Raw genomic sequence first — 18,432 nt, 5'->3', positions numbered from 1 at the left:
TGTTCTTGGGAAATGTTTCAGTTGAAGAAAAAGCTGAGGCAGATCCAAAACCTGATGGATAGACAATACATCCTTTCTGATCAGGAAACATCTTGGCATCCCCCAGAATAAGATACGGGTATCACCAGAGAGGTTTTCTTCCTGGACTTCTGACCCCTTCCACTTGATCTCAGATAAGTGAAAGACCATAAATAGATAGAAGTTGTGTGCCATCCTCCTGGCGAACACTGCAAAATAAAAACTTTTTTGTGACTCAGCAGCTGAGCACGAAGGTTTAAAAACGCGCCTTCCCTTCCAGCAGCCCTCTAGGAGGATGTTTGTGCATGACTTCAATGGTGACTTCAGTTCTGACGAACCTCTGCGCGACATCCCACAGGGGCAGCAGGGGAACTCCAATAAATAATCAGACGCAGACACACACCTGCAGAGTCATTTTCTCCCCCAACTAGAGTTAGGGTTTGCAGCATGTAGTGAATGCAAACTAACAGCTTTTACACAACCGCAAAATGAAATGTCTAGCATGGAAACAGTGAACTCCATGACTTTCTACTTTGGGGATGGTCATAAATGATCTATTTCCCTTGTCATCTATTGAAACTCTTCAGGAAAACTAAGTAAGACTTCAATTATGAAAGAATTCAAAGTGGAAAAGCAGCATACTGGTGTTTAATGGAGGGATTACAGAAGATGGTGCTGATGTTTACATCCCAGCTCTCAGAGCAACAATTGAGATTTAGTGCTTTTGCAAACACTAGCAGCACTCCAAAGTGGGCTTTGTTCAGGTTTCTCTCCTCCACCACTTGTTTTTACTCTGATTTGAAGAAGAGAGGGAGACAGAGAGAAGAGGAGGTGGGGGTGGAGGAGTGGTGATTGGGCGCAAAAGGGGCAGGACTTTTCCTCTCCGAGTCCTATTAAGAGCAAACTTTGTGTTTTTGTTCTGCCAAGTTCAGCTCAGTCCTCTTCCAAGCCGCGCAGAGTTCCTTTCCACCGCTCTGTTTTCCTCTCCTTTTCCCACTTCTTCTTCAATGGTTTTGTTTTCTTGCCTGCTGGTCACTGCTGTGCGCCTTGTGCACGGGGGATCCGGACACGGAGAGAGAAGGATGCGCTTTACGCATGGACAACAGCAGCCACCTAAAGTTGTCCCTTTCGGCCACGGCGGGGATGTTTTAGCGGAGATCTAAATGTTCTTCGGGTTGGAGTGAACGATGCCGCGGCTCCTTGGCGCTCTGACCGGGAGCATGCTCTGGTTTCGGCTGCTGCTGCAGCTGCTGTGCGTCGTGGAGTTTGGAGCCGGGGTGTCTACCTTCCAGGGGTTCTATCTTCCACCTGCGAGCGGCTCGCTGCACACACCTGCCCGGAGGACGGACGGGGTGGTGCGGACCATCGATAGGATTTACAACGGCGGGGGGAAGGTGGGCTACCTGGTGTACCTGGATGGGAGGCGCTTTCAGCTGGACATGGAGCGGGATGAGTCGGTGCTGTCGCATCACTTCAGCCCTCAGTATGCGCTCGCGATGATGGGACAGAGTCCCGCGCCTCTGCAGCGGGAGTGCGCGTACCGCGGGACGGTGAACTCCAACCCGGAGTCTCTCGCCGTCCTCAGCCTCTGCGGCGGAGGCCTGGAGGGTTTCTTCGCCGTCAACCACTCGCGCTACACCATCACTCCCATCATCCGGGCGAAGGGACACGAGCACGACACGCGCGCCCTGCACGACCGGGATGCGGAGAGCGCGCTCCACGTGTTCACGCGGGAGAGCTTCAGCTTCGAGTCTCTGAGCGAGGGGCGCGAGAGCTGCGGCACGCGCGACGGGAAGAGGGGACGCAGGGATGCGGTGGGAAGACGGCGGCGCCGAGGCGGGAAGGGGAGACCGGACGGAGAAGAGGGGCTCGGCGCGCGCGGGAGGAGATGGTGGAGCCGCTTCGTCAAAGAGCCCGGCGCGCGGCGCAAGAGGTCGGTGTCCCGCGCCAGGCACGTGGAGCTGCTCCTGGTGGCGGACGACTCCATGACCAAGAAGTACGGCAGGGACTTGAACCACTACTTGCTCACACTGGCATCCATTGCATCCAAGCTGTACGGACACGCCAGCATCGAGAACCCCATCCGGCTGTCCGTGGTGAAGGTCATCACCGTCTCGGAGAGCGAGAAGGGGCTGGAGGTGACCAAGAACGCGGCGGCGACGCTCAAGAGCTTCTGCAAGTGGCAGAACCAGCAGAACCCGCTGGACGACGATCACCAGCATCACCACGATGCAGCCATCCTCTTCACCAGGCAGGTAAACTAACTGCGCCCGCCCCGCGCCTTTTACGCACGACCACCTGTTTGTGATGACAAGTGCGTGAAACGGCATCTGAATGTCAGTCATTCAATAAAGGAAACAATCAGGTAAAACTGTGGCGGTCCAACAGTTTCACCTGATGGTCAGGCTTCTTACACTCACCGCAGTTACCATTCTAAACAGTAGATGTCGCTGGAGAGGAATATGGATTCACTTTGTCATTTTTTACTCTCCTAATTTTCAAGCTACTGATGGTAAGTTACAAAAATTATTTTTCTCCACAGAGAGAAGAAACATTGGGTGAAACAGAATGAAATGAAGTGACATCACTTGTTTTTATTTTGACAGATTGGGACTGATTTATTCTATGTCTCCCTAGTGACTTATAATAAATAACATTGACCAGTACATGTATGGAAACACAAACATGGCACAATTTAATTCAAATTACTAAATGAGTTAGGGACCACAACCACCCACAAGTAGCTGAAATCCACAAATATTGGCTAACATAGCTGCTAATACGCTTCCTTATTTCTGCTCTGGGAACAGCCAATCAAAATGAATGTTGCAAATGGATTGTGCCTAAATATTTCAGGTTCTCACCATGGCATGCATGGCTGCATTTTCAACAAATATCAATGGAAAAAGTCTTCATTTCCTGTGCATAAGTTTCACAGAAAAAACTGGTGAAACACTGAATACTGAACTGGTCCACTGTAATTGGTCAGAAGTTGAGTTAACAATCAGATATTAGGGTCTATTTCATGAGTCATGAGTAGCTAAATGTATTTCAATGTGCCCTGCAGCACTGAAACATTTAAAAAATAACATGAAATTATCCTGCATGATTTATAAACTTGTATAAAACGACCTGAAGAATTTCAAATGTAGGCAATGAATGGAGTTTGTACTGCATTACTAGCACTTTTAAGCAACTATGTCCAACTTTGTTTAAATTATGATGAATAATTTTTTTAATGATTTGTGATACTTCTTGCCCTTGTATGCTTTCCCTCCACACATCTCCTTTTCTGCTGAATTGTGCATATGCAATGCTAAAAACTTTAAGAAAAAAAAAAACAGTTTCCTGCGCCTGGTGTTTTTCTAGGCGAGCTCCTCTGTCTCCATCCTCTCCCTCCCAGTCCCTTGACATCCTCAGAGTATGCGTAATCTAAGGCGCGCTCACACCACCGCCGTACATTCTTCCCTGGATAGATTCTTCCAATCAGCTGCTGGGTGCATTACAGGAATACTTCCAACACTTCCGCTGAAACTTGATTGTGTTTGCTCGCCGTCGTATGGTCTCTTACTCACCCAGCCCATTCCTCCCAATTCTGTCTCTCATCACTCCAGCTTGGAGATATTTTCCTCTCTGCTTTTTGCAGCGTCTGTCAGCTGAGTCCAGGAGTTACAGACCGGAGGAGATGTCAGAAAAACAAACACATCCTCCCTCCTCGAGGCCGTACAGTTACGGAGACCACACTCGCATAACCCTTCTTTCACCATCCTTTTCTCTGCCCTCCTCCCTTCAGCCCTCGTCTAACTGCCAGGTCCAAAAGCCGCAGGGCAGCAGCAAATCTGGAGACATTCTTCATCTCTCTGGGTGTAGCTTCATGGTGGTTAACTCTGGTTTACTTGTCAGAATGCTTGCCTTGGACTATGGTGTGTCCAAGCCATGCAAATACTTGTCACAGAACAAAAAAACTGGTGTTGCCTTGGCTCTCCTGAACTCATGCCTCGCTGTCACAACCATGCTTTGGCAAGGCAGCTGGTAGTGCATTCCAGAGGTCAGCCTGCTGGCATACATGGCACAGTTTCTGCATGCCAAGCACCTCGTGGCTCCTCAGTTAGCCTATTGCCACCACACCTGCGTGAGGGTTAACAAGCGAGCCAAAGGAGAGAGAGGTGTAGTCGTCGGATGTTTGGTTTTGGTGGTCCACGAAAACACCAGTAATCAAAGTGGACAGGGAACTCTCATGAAATAGCAGAGGAAAGGCATTGAACTGTACTTTTTCTCCTTCATGCTAATGCAACCTTGATCTTATGGAAATACTACATTTACCTACGAACTGAAATAAACTCAAACTGTTTTCTTGAACAATGAGTTTCTTGTATGCCAATGGCTTCAACAGTCACTAGATCTCCACCCAACAGAGCGACTTTTCAATTAAGTGGAATTGGAGTTCATAGGCAATGGAGAAACCTGCAGAGTTGCTTGATGCCATCATGTCAATTTTAGGGGTAAATAACCCCTAAGGGATGCTTCTGAAGTCAAATAGCAGATCTCAGCTCAGTATTAGCAATAAATAGTTAGTTTGTTTATATCTGTTGAAGTCCTGCGGGGAAATAAACAGCTTTTAAATCCTGTCATCTTGTAAAAGAAACCCTTAATGCTCCGCCTTTGAGGCAAACTCACTTTAACCTTTTAACTCTTTGGCTATTAAAGGCTATTATCCGGATCAGTTCTGGTTACTTTGTCAACAATTTCAATAAGTAGAAAGGCATGCCAAGCAGCTCCTGAGGAATAAGTGAAAGCCGTATTTTTAAGCTGCATTCCTCTGCAATTCACTTCTCTGCAGTGATTTGTTTCCACCCATATTTCTGTATTGTCATTAAACTGTGATGGAAAGTTGTAAAACATGTCCGTGTTAGCCACATTCCTCTCAGGAGCCACACTTGCACAAGTTGCTACACCACAATTCACTTTTTTTCAGGAGAGTAGAAGAGATCAGAAAACCGTTTACACCCATTAGTATTTCCACTGACAGAATGCCAGCCGAAAAAACAAAAAAACGCATATTTTGCTTCCTGTTTTCCAGCATTTGAGTTGGAAAAAAGGGCAAGTTTGGTGTATTTAAAAATAGAAACGTGTGTTAAGAAATTTCAGGGGAAAATAACCTGCACGGAAATGGGGAAACAGCATTTTAGAATGTCGAAGGTGTGAAATAAGCTCAAGTAATGTAAAATAAGTTTTTTTTATATGAAAATTTGGAGCAGCTCTAAAATTGGCTCTAATTTTCTGCTCTGAAGTGGATCCTATCTTGACTGTGGAGTCAGACCAGGCCTTTGTTCCCACATTGGCAGGCCACAAGTGGCACAGGGTTGGAGGGAACACGCCTTTTTGTGGTTGCGTCTAATGACTCCAAGACCCAGTCCTCCCAGCGAGCTGACCCGTACGACACCGTCACCCCGTTCCACACATGCCAGCATTGAAACAAGACAACGGCGACATTGAGGACACTGGCATCATGCTAGAGAGTGTTTCTGTGTAAGTGGGAACATTAAATGTTACACATGGTTGGACTGCTTTGAGCTTAGGTGGCAGACAAAGCCCCACATTTTTCTTGTTACCACTACAAACCCCAAAGTTTCTGTATGAATTTTGAAGATTTACTTCTTTTCTGTGAGCCATTGATTGACATTTTGGCAGTTTCTTGTTGCAAAATAGCTCAAGCTTGGTCAGATTGGACAGAGAGCATCTGGGAACCTAAATTTTTTGGTTTTGCCAAAAATGCTTCTTAGGACGAGGTCATCTATTCTGGCTGTTTTGGTGTCATCCTGCTGGAAGACGAATCTACAACTCTCTTTATTCTGTACACTTGCATCAATCATGATATGAAGAAAAACTGATCATTTAAGTCACAGTAACTTCAGCTTGTTTGTGATTAGAAGAGATTAAACTATGTTGATAAAGACACCATCAGTTCCAGTCTAATGTTTTCCCCTTCCACTCTGTTGTCATTTCCAGTCTCCGTGTCTGTACATTGCAGTGTACATTTCCCAGCCTTCTGCTCCCGTCGCAGTCAGTCCCTCTGTTTGTTTTAAATGCCCTTGAGATTTCACACATGCTTTACTTCGTCTGGCACATGTCGACGTCCTGCAGACGGCTCCTGGATCCTGAACCCACAGCGTGGACTCTTTGGCTGTCGACAACATGCAACTGGCCAGGGACCTTGATTTGTCCTGGAACAACAAATAGTCCTCGAACTGAAATGCATCAGTCAGGTGTACCCCACTCCTGTTCACAATCAAGGTTGAAAATTTCCTTTGTGCACCAACGTTTGGAAAGTTCATGGGTTCATGCAAAGAAAGAAAGAAAAATACCTTCAGCAACATGGACTCTGACCTCTATTATTCATGTGATTTGAAGAATTATGATTCCTGATTCTGTACGTTGGTTCAAATAGCTTCACTTTACCGTGGCTAACTTAAACCCCTCCAACAAGAGGCGCCAACAACTTATCATCTTTGTCTGATATGTGCTTTGAGAATTTAAATGTGACAAAAAACAAAATTTTATAAGTATATTACATAAGGCAATGTTTCCATGTGTGTAACTTTAAATAATAAAGCTAGCATCACTTGGATGCTCAGTCTAAACTCTTGCTTGAAAGCCCATAGGTAAACCATGACGCCGTTAATGTCATTATGCTAATAAGCGCATAAATTGAAACAGAATTTGATTAATTGATGTAAAGGCTATACACCTGAAGGTGAAAATGAACGGAGTCCCTATTAGGCTGCATCTTCATAGGATTTGCTGGAATCATTTGTAGTGGATATCAGAGTGAGCTAAACTCTCTCTGAGAGGAACCGTGTGTGTGAGTGTGTGTGTGTGTGTGTGTGAGTGTGTGAGTCTGGCTCGGTTTGCCTAACACCAGCGCTGGCTTGGATTTCAAGTGGTCTCATACCTCACACACACAAGCACAGCTGGGATCAAGGCCCTGACCTTTGTGAGCCAGTGTCCCACCTGTTCCCATGTTGTTTCTGCCAATATTTCTGTAACCCCTTGTTCTCTCTGTTCTTTGCTTTAATTTCCGGCACCACTCTGTCTTTACCCCTCTACCCCCGGCGTCTGATACCTGAACTTATTTTTGTTTCTCTTGCGCCCTCCCTCTTTTTTTTTTTCTCCTTCAGAGCCCTCAGAATAAAAAAAACAAGTCTCTGCCAAGTCTTGGCAGAGGAGGGAATTAGACAAGCTGACATGTGGTTTGAGGTTAATTCAGGTATTATTCACGTGTCGCTATTTAGCAGGAGATCCCCAATTTTTTTTGCCCGCACGTTTCCTTTTACACTGTTTCACCAGCAAAGATCCAGGTGTGCCTGAAACTGACCCAGAGAGGGGATGGATGAATGAATGAAAAGAAATCGAGAGGAAGACTTTTGACAAACAGGGAAAGAGAAGCAGTGAATCTTTTCTCAGCATTCGCCGACTTTTTGATTTTAAGTGCAGCAGCTCTTCATGCCTGTCTGCGCACAGACAAGTCCGGAGAAACTTCTGCTTCGTTCGGCTCTCGGCAGCCGTCCATGCAGTCAGAGTCAGCCTTTGTTTGCTCCTCATCTATCCAGCAGTCAGCCGGCAGAAGCTTCCTGTTCGCTTTAATGAGTATGTATGGGTTGTGAGCATCAGCGATTTTGCATTCTCTGTATTATTTGTCAGAATGCACCCATCCACTTAAATGTAGTTATCACAAGTGGTGTGTTTGCGTGCATGTGTGTGTTTCTGTGTCCCACCCAGTCAGTCATGTGTGAGAGTGGAAAACACAAGGGAGTTTGTTCCAAACGGATCGGTCCGGAACGGGTAAACACCCTCCCCACAGAGCCTCTCACACACGACCCAGCAGGCCTGTCAGCACCGCTTAACATGACGATTCATCTTCTCCCCTGGATGTGGGCGTGCGTTTATGTTCTAATGTTCACTCATACAGACTTTTGTCTTCATGCATCCATGCACGACCCTAGCCTAAATGTACATTTCGAACTGGTGCGTGTGCGTGTGCACAGGCACTCAATTTGTAAATTGATCTCTGCTCTCAGCGAGGACAGGCCGTCCAGTCTGAGGCCTCGTCTGCATGGACATGTGTGGGAATCAAAGCAGGAATCGATTCTCGCTTCAAGGCACGTGGAGGGAAACTGCCATCCAAGTCCCCTCTACAACATTGGCACATAGTGAAGCTGGTTATTGACGGGGTGACAGAAAGTTGACTCCTTGGAGGGGGAGCGCACTTTAAAGGGACGGGATTTATGGGAATTCATAAAACAGGCTTGTCGTTTACAATTGCTACGTTCTTTTTCTTTTCCAAAATCACAAGATTTCTGCAAAGAAGAAGCCAAGAACAGAAGTTTAAGCTTTCCTAAAAGTGACGTTACTTTTCATAAGGGATCAGTGTTTTGCACAGTGGCCACAAAGCACAAGAGTAGTGATGGAAAAGTCACTTGAAGTCAATATTTCTATGGTAATTTAGGAGATAATAGAGACCTAACAATCCAGCACCCTGCACTGAGATTTAAAAGCGGTGTGATATAAGCAGAATCTGCGTTATGATGTACCACAGTGTTTGATGATCACCTTTGTCAAAGCTTCAGTTCGAACCAGCATTCAGATCGGCACACACTCTGATGTGCACCAGCATGCATCAGCACAATACCTCCCAATAACTGTGCAAATCAGCAGGTAAATAGACTCGATTTTCATATTTGAATTTCTCCAGTGTGAGATTAACAAGCACATTGCAATAGAGACACATTCAGCCAATCACACACCTACACTCACGCATTCATAAACCACAACTCAGTAGTTGACTTGGCTTTATAACATCCAGATATCAAGATGGCTCATCGTACTGAGTTGTTTGTGCAGGTCTCACTTTTCTACACATAAGGAATGCTGAGAGGAATTGTTGTTTGAACACAAAAGGTGGATATTTTGTACCGACCCTTGTTATAAACAGCAAAAATTAGAAGCTTTTTTCTGACCTGATGAACTTTATGCTCACAAACAACGCCTGGAGTTTCCCATTGTGTTTCCCTTGCCTTTCACTCATGCTGTCTGTTATAGGCACAGTTGGAGAATGCCCTCTCCATCCTTTACCTATGTCACTGCTAACTGACACACACTCGTTTCACATATTCTCATTCAATAATGTCAGTGTTTCTTTTGTCATCATTATCTATCTGCGTTTTAGCATTGGTATACTAAAAACGTTTTGTTTTTCTCTTCTGAAAAGTCTAGTTGTGATTACATTGTTTCACAAGTAGCAATTCCAGGTGCTGCTACTTCCCATTTAATCAGTGATTTAGATGTGCATCTCTTCATTTGTCCAGGACCTGTGCGGCCACCACTCTTGTGACACCCTGGGCATGGCGGACGTCGGCACAATCTGCTCTCCGGAGAGAAGCTGCGCCGTCATCGAGGACGACGGCCTTCACGCCGCATTCACCGTCGCTCACGAGATAGGTGAGCACAAAACACGAAGGACGATCACGGGATCACGCCGGGGCACGCGAGTGCATCTGTCAGCACTTCCATCTAGTGGCTTGGAATCACGTCATGCACTCCACAGCGCCAATGCTTGCTGATGTTTTCTTTTCGGATTCTTTCTGCGCGGTGCAGTGGCGCATTCAAGACACGACCTGACATTCCTCACATGACTGGAATTAAATGCTGCACGGTTTGATGTGGAACAAAAACATCTCACCGCGACGCTCCCAACCCATATTGGAATGTGGGGTTTATTGTTATTAATGTTATTACCACCAACATGTTTAGAAGTTTTATTTTTATTTGGTCAGATCAGAGATATTTTTGGCCAACTTCCAGCATCCTGTCATCCTGCAGCAGGATTTTTATTTGAAATTGTGCATCATGTAGCTCATTCTGTATCGTCTCCATCTGGGGATTCAGGTCACCTGCTGGGATTGTCCCACGATGATTCAAAGTTCTGCGAGGAGCGCTTCGGGGTCAACAGTCACAAGCAGCTCATGTCGTCCATTCTCACCTCTATCGACGCCTCTAAGCCCTGGAGCCGCTGCACCTCGTCCACCATCACCGATTTCTTCGATGATGGGAACGGTGAGTCGGGAGGAGAATACCAGAGGTTCACAACTCACCACAATCCACCATCGTTTCAGATCTGATCAAAATCTCTCCGAGCTGCAACGTCAATCAGCAGACATTATGTACATTTCTATAAAGCTTCTCAGAGAGAGTAGCTGCAGTGTAGCCAGAGATGAAAAGTGATTCATGCTTCACGTTCCAGTTTCATCCAGCAGTTTCATTCATGACAGCCATAAACTATTGCTGCTGACACTTTGCACTGCAGTTCCAGGGCTTTTGGCATAATTCAAGCGCCGACACTATAATTTCAGGCTTGGCTGTATCTGTTGCAGCAGCTGCAGGGCTTTTATTGAGTCTAAAGTATCACAGGCCAAGTTTATTAGAATTATGCAGGCAGAGATCTGCAAATTACCATAATGCAGAGCAAAAACACAAAGTCACACTAAGTATTTTTTTTCGTCTAGTTTCTAGTTTAAATATCTCAGCACACTTGAAAAAAGATTAACTAAAAAATTATTTTTCACGAAGATATAAGCCTGTTTGAAGCCAATAATTCATTAATGTTGATGGAGAAGTTAGATAAAATTTTCCATTTATAATTGAAATACTGCAACTACTTTTTCATCAATAGTAAGGAATTATTTACTTCAAAGAAGCGCCTATATCTTGTTGAAAAACTGCTTGTATGGTTAGTTTTGGTCTTATTATAATGTGATAAAATATCTGCACAGAAAAGTTGACCAAAAATCCTGAAAAATTTATGTTTTTGAAGAGTTTAAAGCTTCGGTTTGCTGAATATTTTAAAGCTTTTCTGCACAATGCCTGATGAGACTGAAATATATCACTAACCGTCCAGAATCGTCATTTATTCCAATTTTTTTTTCCTACGCTTTAACAGCTGAGTGTCTCCTGGACTCCCCCCGTCAGCCCCTCCTCAGCCCGGAGGAGCTCCCAGGCCAGAGCTACGACGCCGTCCGACAGTGCCGCCTGGCCTTCGGCCTGGAGTACACGGTCTGCCCGGGGATGGACGTGTGCTCTCGCCTGTGGTGCGCCGTGATCCGCCAGGGCCAGATGGTGTGTCTGACCAAGAAGCTTCCAGCTGTGGAGGGGACGCCGTGCGGGAAGGGACGCATCTGCCTGCAGGGGAAGTGTGTGGACAAAACCCGAAAGAAGCACTATTCGGTGAGGGGAATCGAAAAAAGAAACTCGGTTAAAAATAGGTTTCTTTTAATAGCTCACCTTTCTACATTTGTTAGCAGGAGTCAAACTGCTGCTGGAATAGTAACAAACACAGATAAACACTCGAGACTCAGACTCAGGGAAAGAGATTCTTTGTCTGGCTTCTCTGTGTGGTCTTTATTTATGCGACTTCAACTCTGGCCTTATTCATAAACATCAAAATAAAATGTAACTGTAGGGACTCCAAATCTGTTCCTGGCAGGCTATCAGAAGGGAAAGAAAAGGATTGTGGAAGTCAGAAGGGATTAAGATGTTTAGAAAAGGGATGAAAAGAACGATTCTTTTATGTTTTTCTGTCACATGATGTATGATGAGCGTAATTTGATCCCTGGCAGACGGCTGCATGCGTGGCTGCAGCCCAAGTGGTGACTGGCTTCTTTTTGGTCGCCTCCCACCAGCATAAACCTCCCAATGTTCCCAATGCTCCCAATTTTCTAGACCTCAGATTCTTTAATCCAGCTATATTTCCTTCCATGTGCACCTTTGTCAGGAAAATACATATTCAAAGCGTTGACTCAGGATGAATGAATGCAAATGTATGTCACAATTTTATGTTTTTACTAAAATCCCTTTAGAAATACATTGAATTTCTGGTTATAAGGAGACAAAATGTCAAAAAGTTAAAGGGATAGTCATGTTTTTTGCAAGGAGATGCAAAAAAGCTTATTTAGAAAAGAGCTGATGAAGTCCTAAATATTACTCATCCGCTCCCCACTTTTGTCTCATAAACCAGTGGAACTATGTGGAGAATTTGATTCTGGCGGACCATGTGTCTGTCACCAGACGTTGGTTATCATCACATGATGGCGGACTCCTTCTTAGACTCCAGTGAAGAATGCATTTCTACTTATCGTAGATCTCTCGCCAGCTTTCTTTGGCTGACAGCATCCAATATCTCTTAGAAGCACCAATTGTTTTTCTTCATCTACTTATTTTTTTTTTTTTTCCTCTTCTCCTTGTTTGGCTTCCCAGACGTCCAACCACGGCAGCTGGAGTTCTTGGGGCCCGTGGGGTGCATGCTCCAGGACCTGCGGGGGCGGAGTGCAGTTCGCCCAGCGCCTGTGCAACAACCCGGCGCCACGAAACAACGGCCGCTACTGCATAGGAAAGAGAGCCATCTATCGGACCTGTAACGTCTTCCCGCCGTGCCCGCCCTCAAGTGAGTCAAACAGCACAAGAAAGACTGAGAAACTGGACGAGTTCAGGTGGTTAACACGAGCGTTTTGTTTCTGCAGGTAAGAGTTTCCGTCAAGAACAGTGTGAAGTCCGCAACGGCCCCCAGACGGACCCCAAAGGGGTGAAGACCTTCGTCGAGTGGGTGCCAAAGTATGCAGGGGTTCTCCCCAAGGATGTGTGCAAGCTGACATGCAGAGCAAAAGGAACTGGCTACTATGTGGTGTTCTCTCAACGGGTAAGTAAGTTACGCAGCCAGCGCTGAAAAAAATACATCCATTAATCGCGATCAATTAAAATATCCACCACCTAATTAAGTCTTTTCCACTTTATGTTGATGTAAGAAATATTTTTTAGCTGCAGTAGTGACTTTGCAACAAATGTTCAAGTAAGGAATGCTGCTATTGCATTTTAGGCAATGAAATGTTTATTTTCTCATTCATAAAAGGAACTGAAACATTTGTTTATTTACATAATATACTTTTAATGTTACATAAATGAGGCAGAAATGGCAAGTTTTTTTTTCCATTTGATTAATCAATTAATGGTCCAAATAATCAATAGAAGAATCAATTAATCATTTAATTGCAGTTGTATGCCCAGATGTTGCATCAAGAAAGGGAAGATGATGTTAATGGTTAGGCTTTCTGCATTCAGGTAGCAGATGGGACAGAGTGTCGTCCTCACAGCAGCTCGGTGTGCGTCAAAGGGAAATGCATTCGCACGGGCTGCGACGGCATCATCGGCTCCAAGCTCCAGTTCGACAAATGTGGTATATGTGGAGGCGACAACATGGGATGCATACGGGTCGTTGGGAACTTCACCAAGAAGAGGTGAGACTTGAAGAGACAATCCTGGCAATTTGGAGTCGTTATTATCTTGTACGGTCTTTTCAGTTACAGCCAGTCATGTTATCTCCTCTGATTTTCTCCTGACAAACAGCAAAGGTTACACTGATATTGTGAAGATCCCCGCAGGGTCCACACACATCAAGGTCCGTCAGCACATGGGCAAGGACCAAACCCGTTTCACCGCCTACCTCGCCCTCCGGCGACCCGGCAGCGAGTACCTCCTAAACGGCAAGTTCATGATCTCCACCTCAGAGACCATCATCCCGCTCAACGGTTCTTTACTCAACTACAGCGGGTGGACTCACCATGATGAGTGGCTCCACAGCATGGGCCCCGGGGCTCTCAAAGAAGCTTTGGTGGTCCAGATTCTAGCCACAGATTCGAAAAAACCCCTCGATGTCCGTTATAGTTACTACATGCCGAGGTGGACAGCCCCGCAGCAGCATCTGAACTCCAAGTTGACCCATTTGCAGAGCACCACCACAACATCTACCACAACGCGGTCCACCACGGTTAGCACCACTACCGTCTCCTCTACGCCCACTGCTTTACTGCTAAGGCCAACTACAGATTCTGTTTCTTCAACCCTTCTTCCAGGTCCCAAGTGGGTAACGGGACCTTGGATGACTTGCTCCAGGACTTGTGATACCGGCTGGCAGAGCCGGACGGTGCAGTGCAAGGACCAGGATGGCAAGCTGTCCCAGGGCTGCGTTCTGAACGCCCGGCCCTCCGCCTTCAAACACTGTTTGGTGAAGAAATGCTGAAGCAGCCGGAAAGGACGGATGTAGAGAGACGTTTTAGTCTATAGATCTAAAGAGATCTGAAGTGATGGATGTAGGGACTTTGATCGAGCAAATTTAAGATCTGGAGTCTTAAAAAGGGGATTGTGAATGTTGACGGACAAAAAGCCAGGATCAGACACTAGGAGACTGGAAAAATGTACAAATGAACTATATTTGACGTCGGAATGACCTGGAATCCTTCGAGCTATGCAGAGCATGAGGTTTCAACCCGCCAAACCCCTGGCATAGCTAAGGACTTGAGTTGCATGTAGTTTCCACATGGACAATAACTGGTTGTTTTTTGTGAGTCTTGTCCTCTTATGGCATGAGTGTCTTTTTATGCTTCCAAGTGCTGTTGTCAGTCAACTCGCACTGCTTTGTCTCTTGTCCTGAGTTTGTCTGAGACGAGAGCCCCAACAGTGGGAAGCACTCGACATTCCTTTCCTCTCAGCTCGGATTCCGAATTACTGAACATTTCTTAATTTATAATCTACTGGAAGAATGATTGACAACCGTCTCACTGGATCATCCATCTTCGTGGCAAGCTGTGGCTAAGCAACAACTATTCCACTAATTATAAATTACTTGCTATTAATGGGGGTTCCCTATCTTCTGATTGATTGCCTAAATACAGTTCTGGCAGTCATACTTTAGAACTCCAACAACTGCAAATGTGTCTTAGCTGGGTAGAAAAAGACATTCTCATGAATACACACAAGCCAATCAGAGGCAGATCACCACCATCCTGATGTTTGGTTACACACATTAAGGTGGCCGTCCAAAAGTGGTTTGGGTACCCCACTTCACATGTTCTCACCGACTTAGCTCTAACTACCTCCATTAACAGCAGTCAGCCAATTTCAGCATCACTCATTTACTTTTCTTGTGACATTCAGTCTGGGTGGAAAGTGTTTCCATCAGGTGCATCTCCTAAATGTTTCCCCCTCCTCTTTGAAAGTGGGTCGATGTAAAGACAGACGTATCGGTCCTACCAACATTGATAATCATCACTGAAAAACGACACGGTGCTTGTCCTGATTTAGCACGTTCACTAATGTCGTAACTTGACTGTTTTGAACGGCCTTCGATCATTTCCTGAGCTTCCTTTCATGGAAACTGGATTTTGCTGTTATATTTTTGTGTGTTTATCAGGTTAACGGAAAACTGATATGACAATGTGTGCCCTGGAAACTTGCAAAGACAAGGAAGAGAGATGATAATGTAGCCTTTGAGCAGAGTCTCTATTTTTATTTTTTTTACAACTATTCTAGCTTCATCAGCGCAGATTGTTTCTACTCTCTGCTATTTCATACTTTTCATTTTGTCATATTTATATGCCAACTAGTTTTGATGAAAAAGGAGCAACTCCCTCAGGATAGTTTGTGGCCACAACTTAGTTTGATTCCCTGCTTCGACAACCGATGATTTATGGTCATTTTCCAAAGACGACTTTACAGGATGCTGTTTCTAACTTAGAGTATTTCTATTTTTATTGAATCTGTGATTAACACAATAAAAGAAAAATTCATCAAATCCCCCAGAAAACAACATACACTAATAAGTTATATATTATATGAAAACACATACCTAAAAGAATAAGAGCAAAATGGCACGATTAAGGAAATGGTTTTACATTTCAGAGAAAATGTTTCAGAAAACACACTTATTAAATCATTTTTACAATCAAAGTTAAAGAATATATTATGTAATTTTAAAAAAACATCAAATTGACTATAAACTCAACTTTTTGTCTGACATTATACAACTGTGGAATTTGGCAACTTTTTATTTTCCTTCTTTTCTTTTTCTTTGGTTTGGTTTAGTTTTCCAAAACTATCATATTGTCTTCTGTTTACTTTCTCCCATTTCACTTTTTAATGCTACACAAAGCTAACAGGGTGTGACCTCGGGACACAGTATTTGACTATAGTATCACTCGTCTCAGCTACTTTTGAAAAAAATAATAATAATAAAATTAAAAAAATGTATTTTTGAACTGTTGCTTTAAGAAAATAAAACATATTGATTGTAGGATAACATACTCTATATCAAAGAAGAGGAATATCCTCTTCTGTAGTTTAGGTGAACTGACAATCCTCAACATATCTATGTGACATTATTACCTTTATTCTGGTGATTCAGGAAAAGATGCATCCGCTTGTTTTCAACACAATATATAGTACCAGGAAAACGTATTTGTCTCCATGCAGATGTCTTCAGGCTCTGTTTGAATGTCAACCAAAACGTCATTTTTATATAAAGTTCTGGTATAATGTGCTGTTTTCCCTTTAGATTTTTTAATCTACAGATTCTGCTCTCCTCAAGTCTGGGTTATGGTTAGTTAGACTGAACTAATCTACTGAGTTTTTGCGTTAACAGCACCTGTCGGGCAACAAGAAGTAGGCATAAAGATCTTCAAAGACTCTGCATACAAAACCCCTTTCGGATTATCTTTGTCTAACGTTAAGATTTGTTTCTTTCAGCAAATATACCAGAAACCTGCAAGGTGATAAAAACGTTTTCAAAGCACTGTACTATTATGAAACCTTTCATTTGTGTAAAAAAAAAAAAAGGAAACAAAAAAGAAAAAATAACCATATTTCTGACAACATTACCTCAGCTCTCATGTTGAACAAGGCAGATTAAAGTAAGTTGAATATATTCTGGACTATAACACCTTCCTGTCATTGTGCTACGTCCATTGAGCAACAAACAGGAGTGAAATATTTCAAACAAGAACCGAAAGGCCTCACACTTTGCAGATTGACAAAGTACACGTTTGTACAATAAATAGATTGTTTGCATACATTTAAGTATCAAAGCATATAGATATATTTAGCAGAAATGTACACACACATGCAGTAAAAAAACAAAAAATAAAATAAAAAAATCTGACAGTTACATATTTGTTAGTATTTTTGACTGACAGCACAACACTACTCCAGTCGGGGTGGGGGGAACGCTTGTTGCAGACCGCTAGAAACACAGCACTGAACTTGTAATTTATTGTTTGTACAACTGATCTGTGTGAATAAAGAAACAATGAGATGAGTTTTATTTATTATAGTAATTTTGTATCAAATTACTATTTAACTTTAGGAATATGACTGTGCTGAAAACAATCCTATGTAAGAATATAGTGTTTTCTTTTCTAGCCATCCACATGAATATATGTATATAAAATCTATATATTTAAACCCCTTTGTGTCCGTGTCATTTCACGCTGGTTTACACGCTAATAACTGTAGATGTGGGTTTTATGAGCTGTTGCCGTTTCTCATCCTCTAAAGTATTCCCATAAAGGTGGAAATTTTAAAAAATCTGCAATTTAACTTAAATGTCGTAACTCGTATGATTCAAGGAGCCTCAAAGAGTTGTAGAACTAAAGGATCTCCTTTGGCAGTCTGTATTACATTAACTGTGAAAAGTCTCTGACTGAAGACAGTGAAAATCAGTGCACTGGACGAATTCTTCCTGTCCTTTAAGCAATCTCAACCACACAATTAAACAATAAGAAGGAAATATAAAACTGACTTACTGTGTATAAAAAAATCACCAGGAACTAGATATCACTTAGATATTTAAAATTTGCTTTAGACCAATTACTACAATTTGTCTAAAACTATGCAAATTGGCATCACCTGCAAAACTGTTCAAGTGTTTGTATGGAACTAATTAAACAACATTGGGAGGATTTTATTCAAATTCAAACCTTAATCTTACTTCTACTTACCAGGTGTGGTTTCCCGCACACCTGATGCAGCCAATCAGGGACTTCCTTCGCAACACAGGTATTCTTGAGACAGAATGGAAAATACAACCTAAAGTACTTTAGCAGAGGCCCTGAATGTGGTGCAGTTTAGATATGTAAAGTTAAATGAATGCAGCAAATAGGCTAAGCTATCAGGCGCTGCTACTAAAATCCTGAAGTGGGTCGTGGTTAAGAAAAAAAGCAACAACAAAAAAAACTATTCAATTGGATGCAGACTGCCGCAAGACTTTGGTTATAGAAGCTGCTGATGAGATCCATATCTGAACTCCAAGACCTACAACGCAGGAAAGGTCAGCCACAATTGTAAATAAGAGGTTTGGGGATTTCCAAAGGGGTCTGTAACATTCACAGTGTCATTGTGGGCTGTTCCTGGGCAAACTTCTCCAAAAATGTGACTATTTCCTACAAAATCCTTTAACATGCATAATTTCAACAATAAAAAAAATGTGCAAAAAATTAAAAATCTAATTCTATACATCAAACATTTTTGTTTTATCTG

At 43.5% G+C, this 18,432-nt stretch overlaps 1 protein-coding gene across 2 annotated transcripts; it reads left to right on the top strand.

The window, feature by feature from the left end:
* The first annotated feature begins 965 nt into the window (after nucleotides 1-965).
* Nucleotides 966-17,358, top strand: LOC129379076 (A disintegrin and metalloproteinase with thrombospondin motifs 5). 2 transcript variants are annotated; one of them, XM_055059655.1, is made up of 9 exons: nucleotides 966-2,273; nucleotides 9,384-9,516; nucleotides 9,964-10,131; nucleotides 11,015-11,298; nucleotides 12,328-12,514; nucleotides 12,591-12,766; nucleotides 13,186-13,361; nucleotides 13,471-13,891; nucleotides 13,977-14,077. In XM_055059655.1, the coding sequence occupies exons 1-9, from the start codon at nucleotides 1,206-1,208 to the stop codon at nucleotides 13,989-13,991; spliced, it is 2,628 nt and encodes an 875-aa protein (XP_054915630.1). In that variant the 5' UTR covers nucleotides 966-1,205; the 3' UTR covers nucleotides 13,992-14,077. The 2 variants fall into 2 exon arrangements, with proteins under 2 accessions (XP_054915630.1, XP_054915628.1); XM_055059653.1 differs by having other exon boundaries at nucleotides 13,471-17,358.
* Nucleotides 17,359-18,432: the final 1,074 nt, after the last annotated feature.

Source organism: Poeciliopsis prolifica, unplaced genomic scaffold, assembly GCF_027474105.1.
Source record: "Poeciliopsis prolifica strain line A6 unplaced genomic scaffold, Auburn_PproV2 SCAFFOLD055, whole genome shotgun sequence".
Lineage (NCBI taxonomy): Eukaryota > Metazoa > Chordata > Actinopteri > Cyprinodontiformes > Poeciliidae > Poeciliopsis > Poeciliopsis prolifica.
The sequence above is the reverse complement of the archived record's forward strand: the minus strand, read 5'-3'. Positions and strand labels throughout refer to the sequence as shown.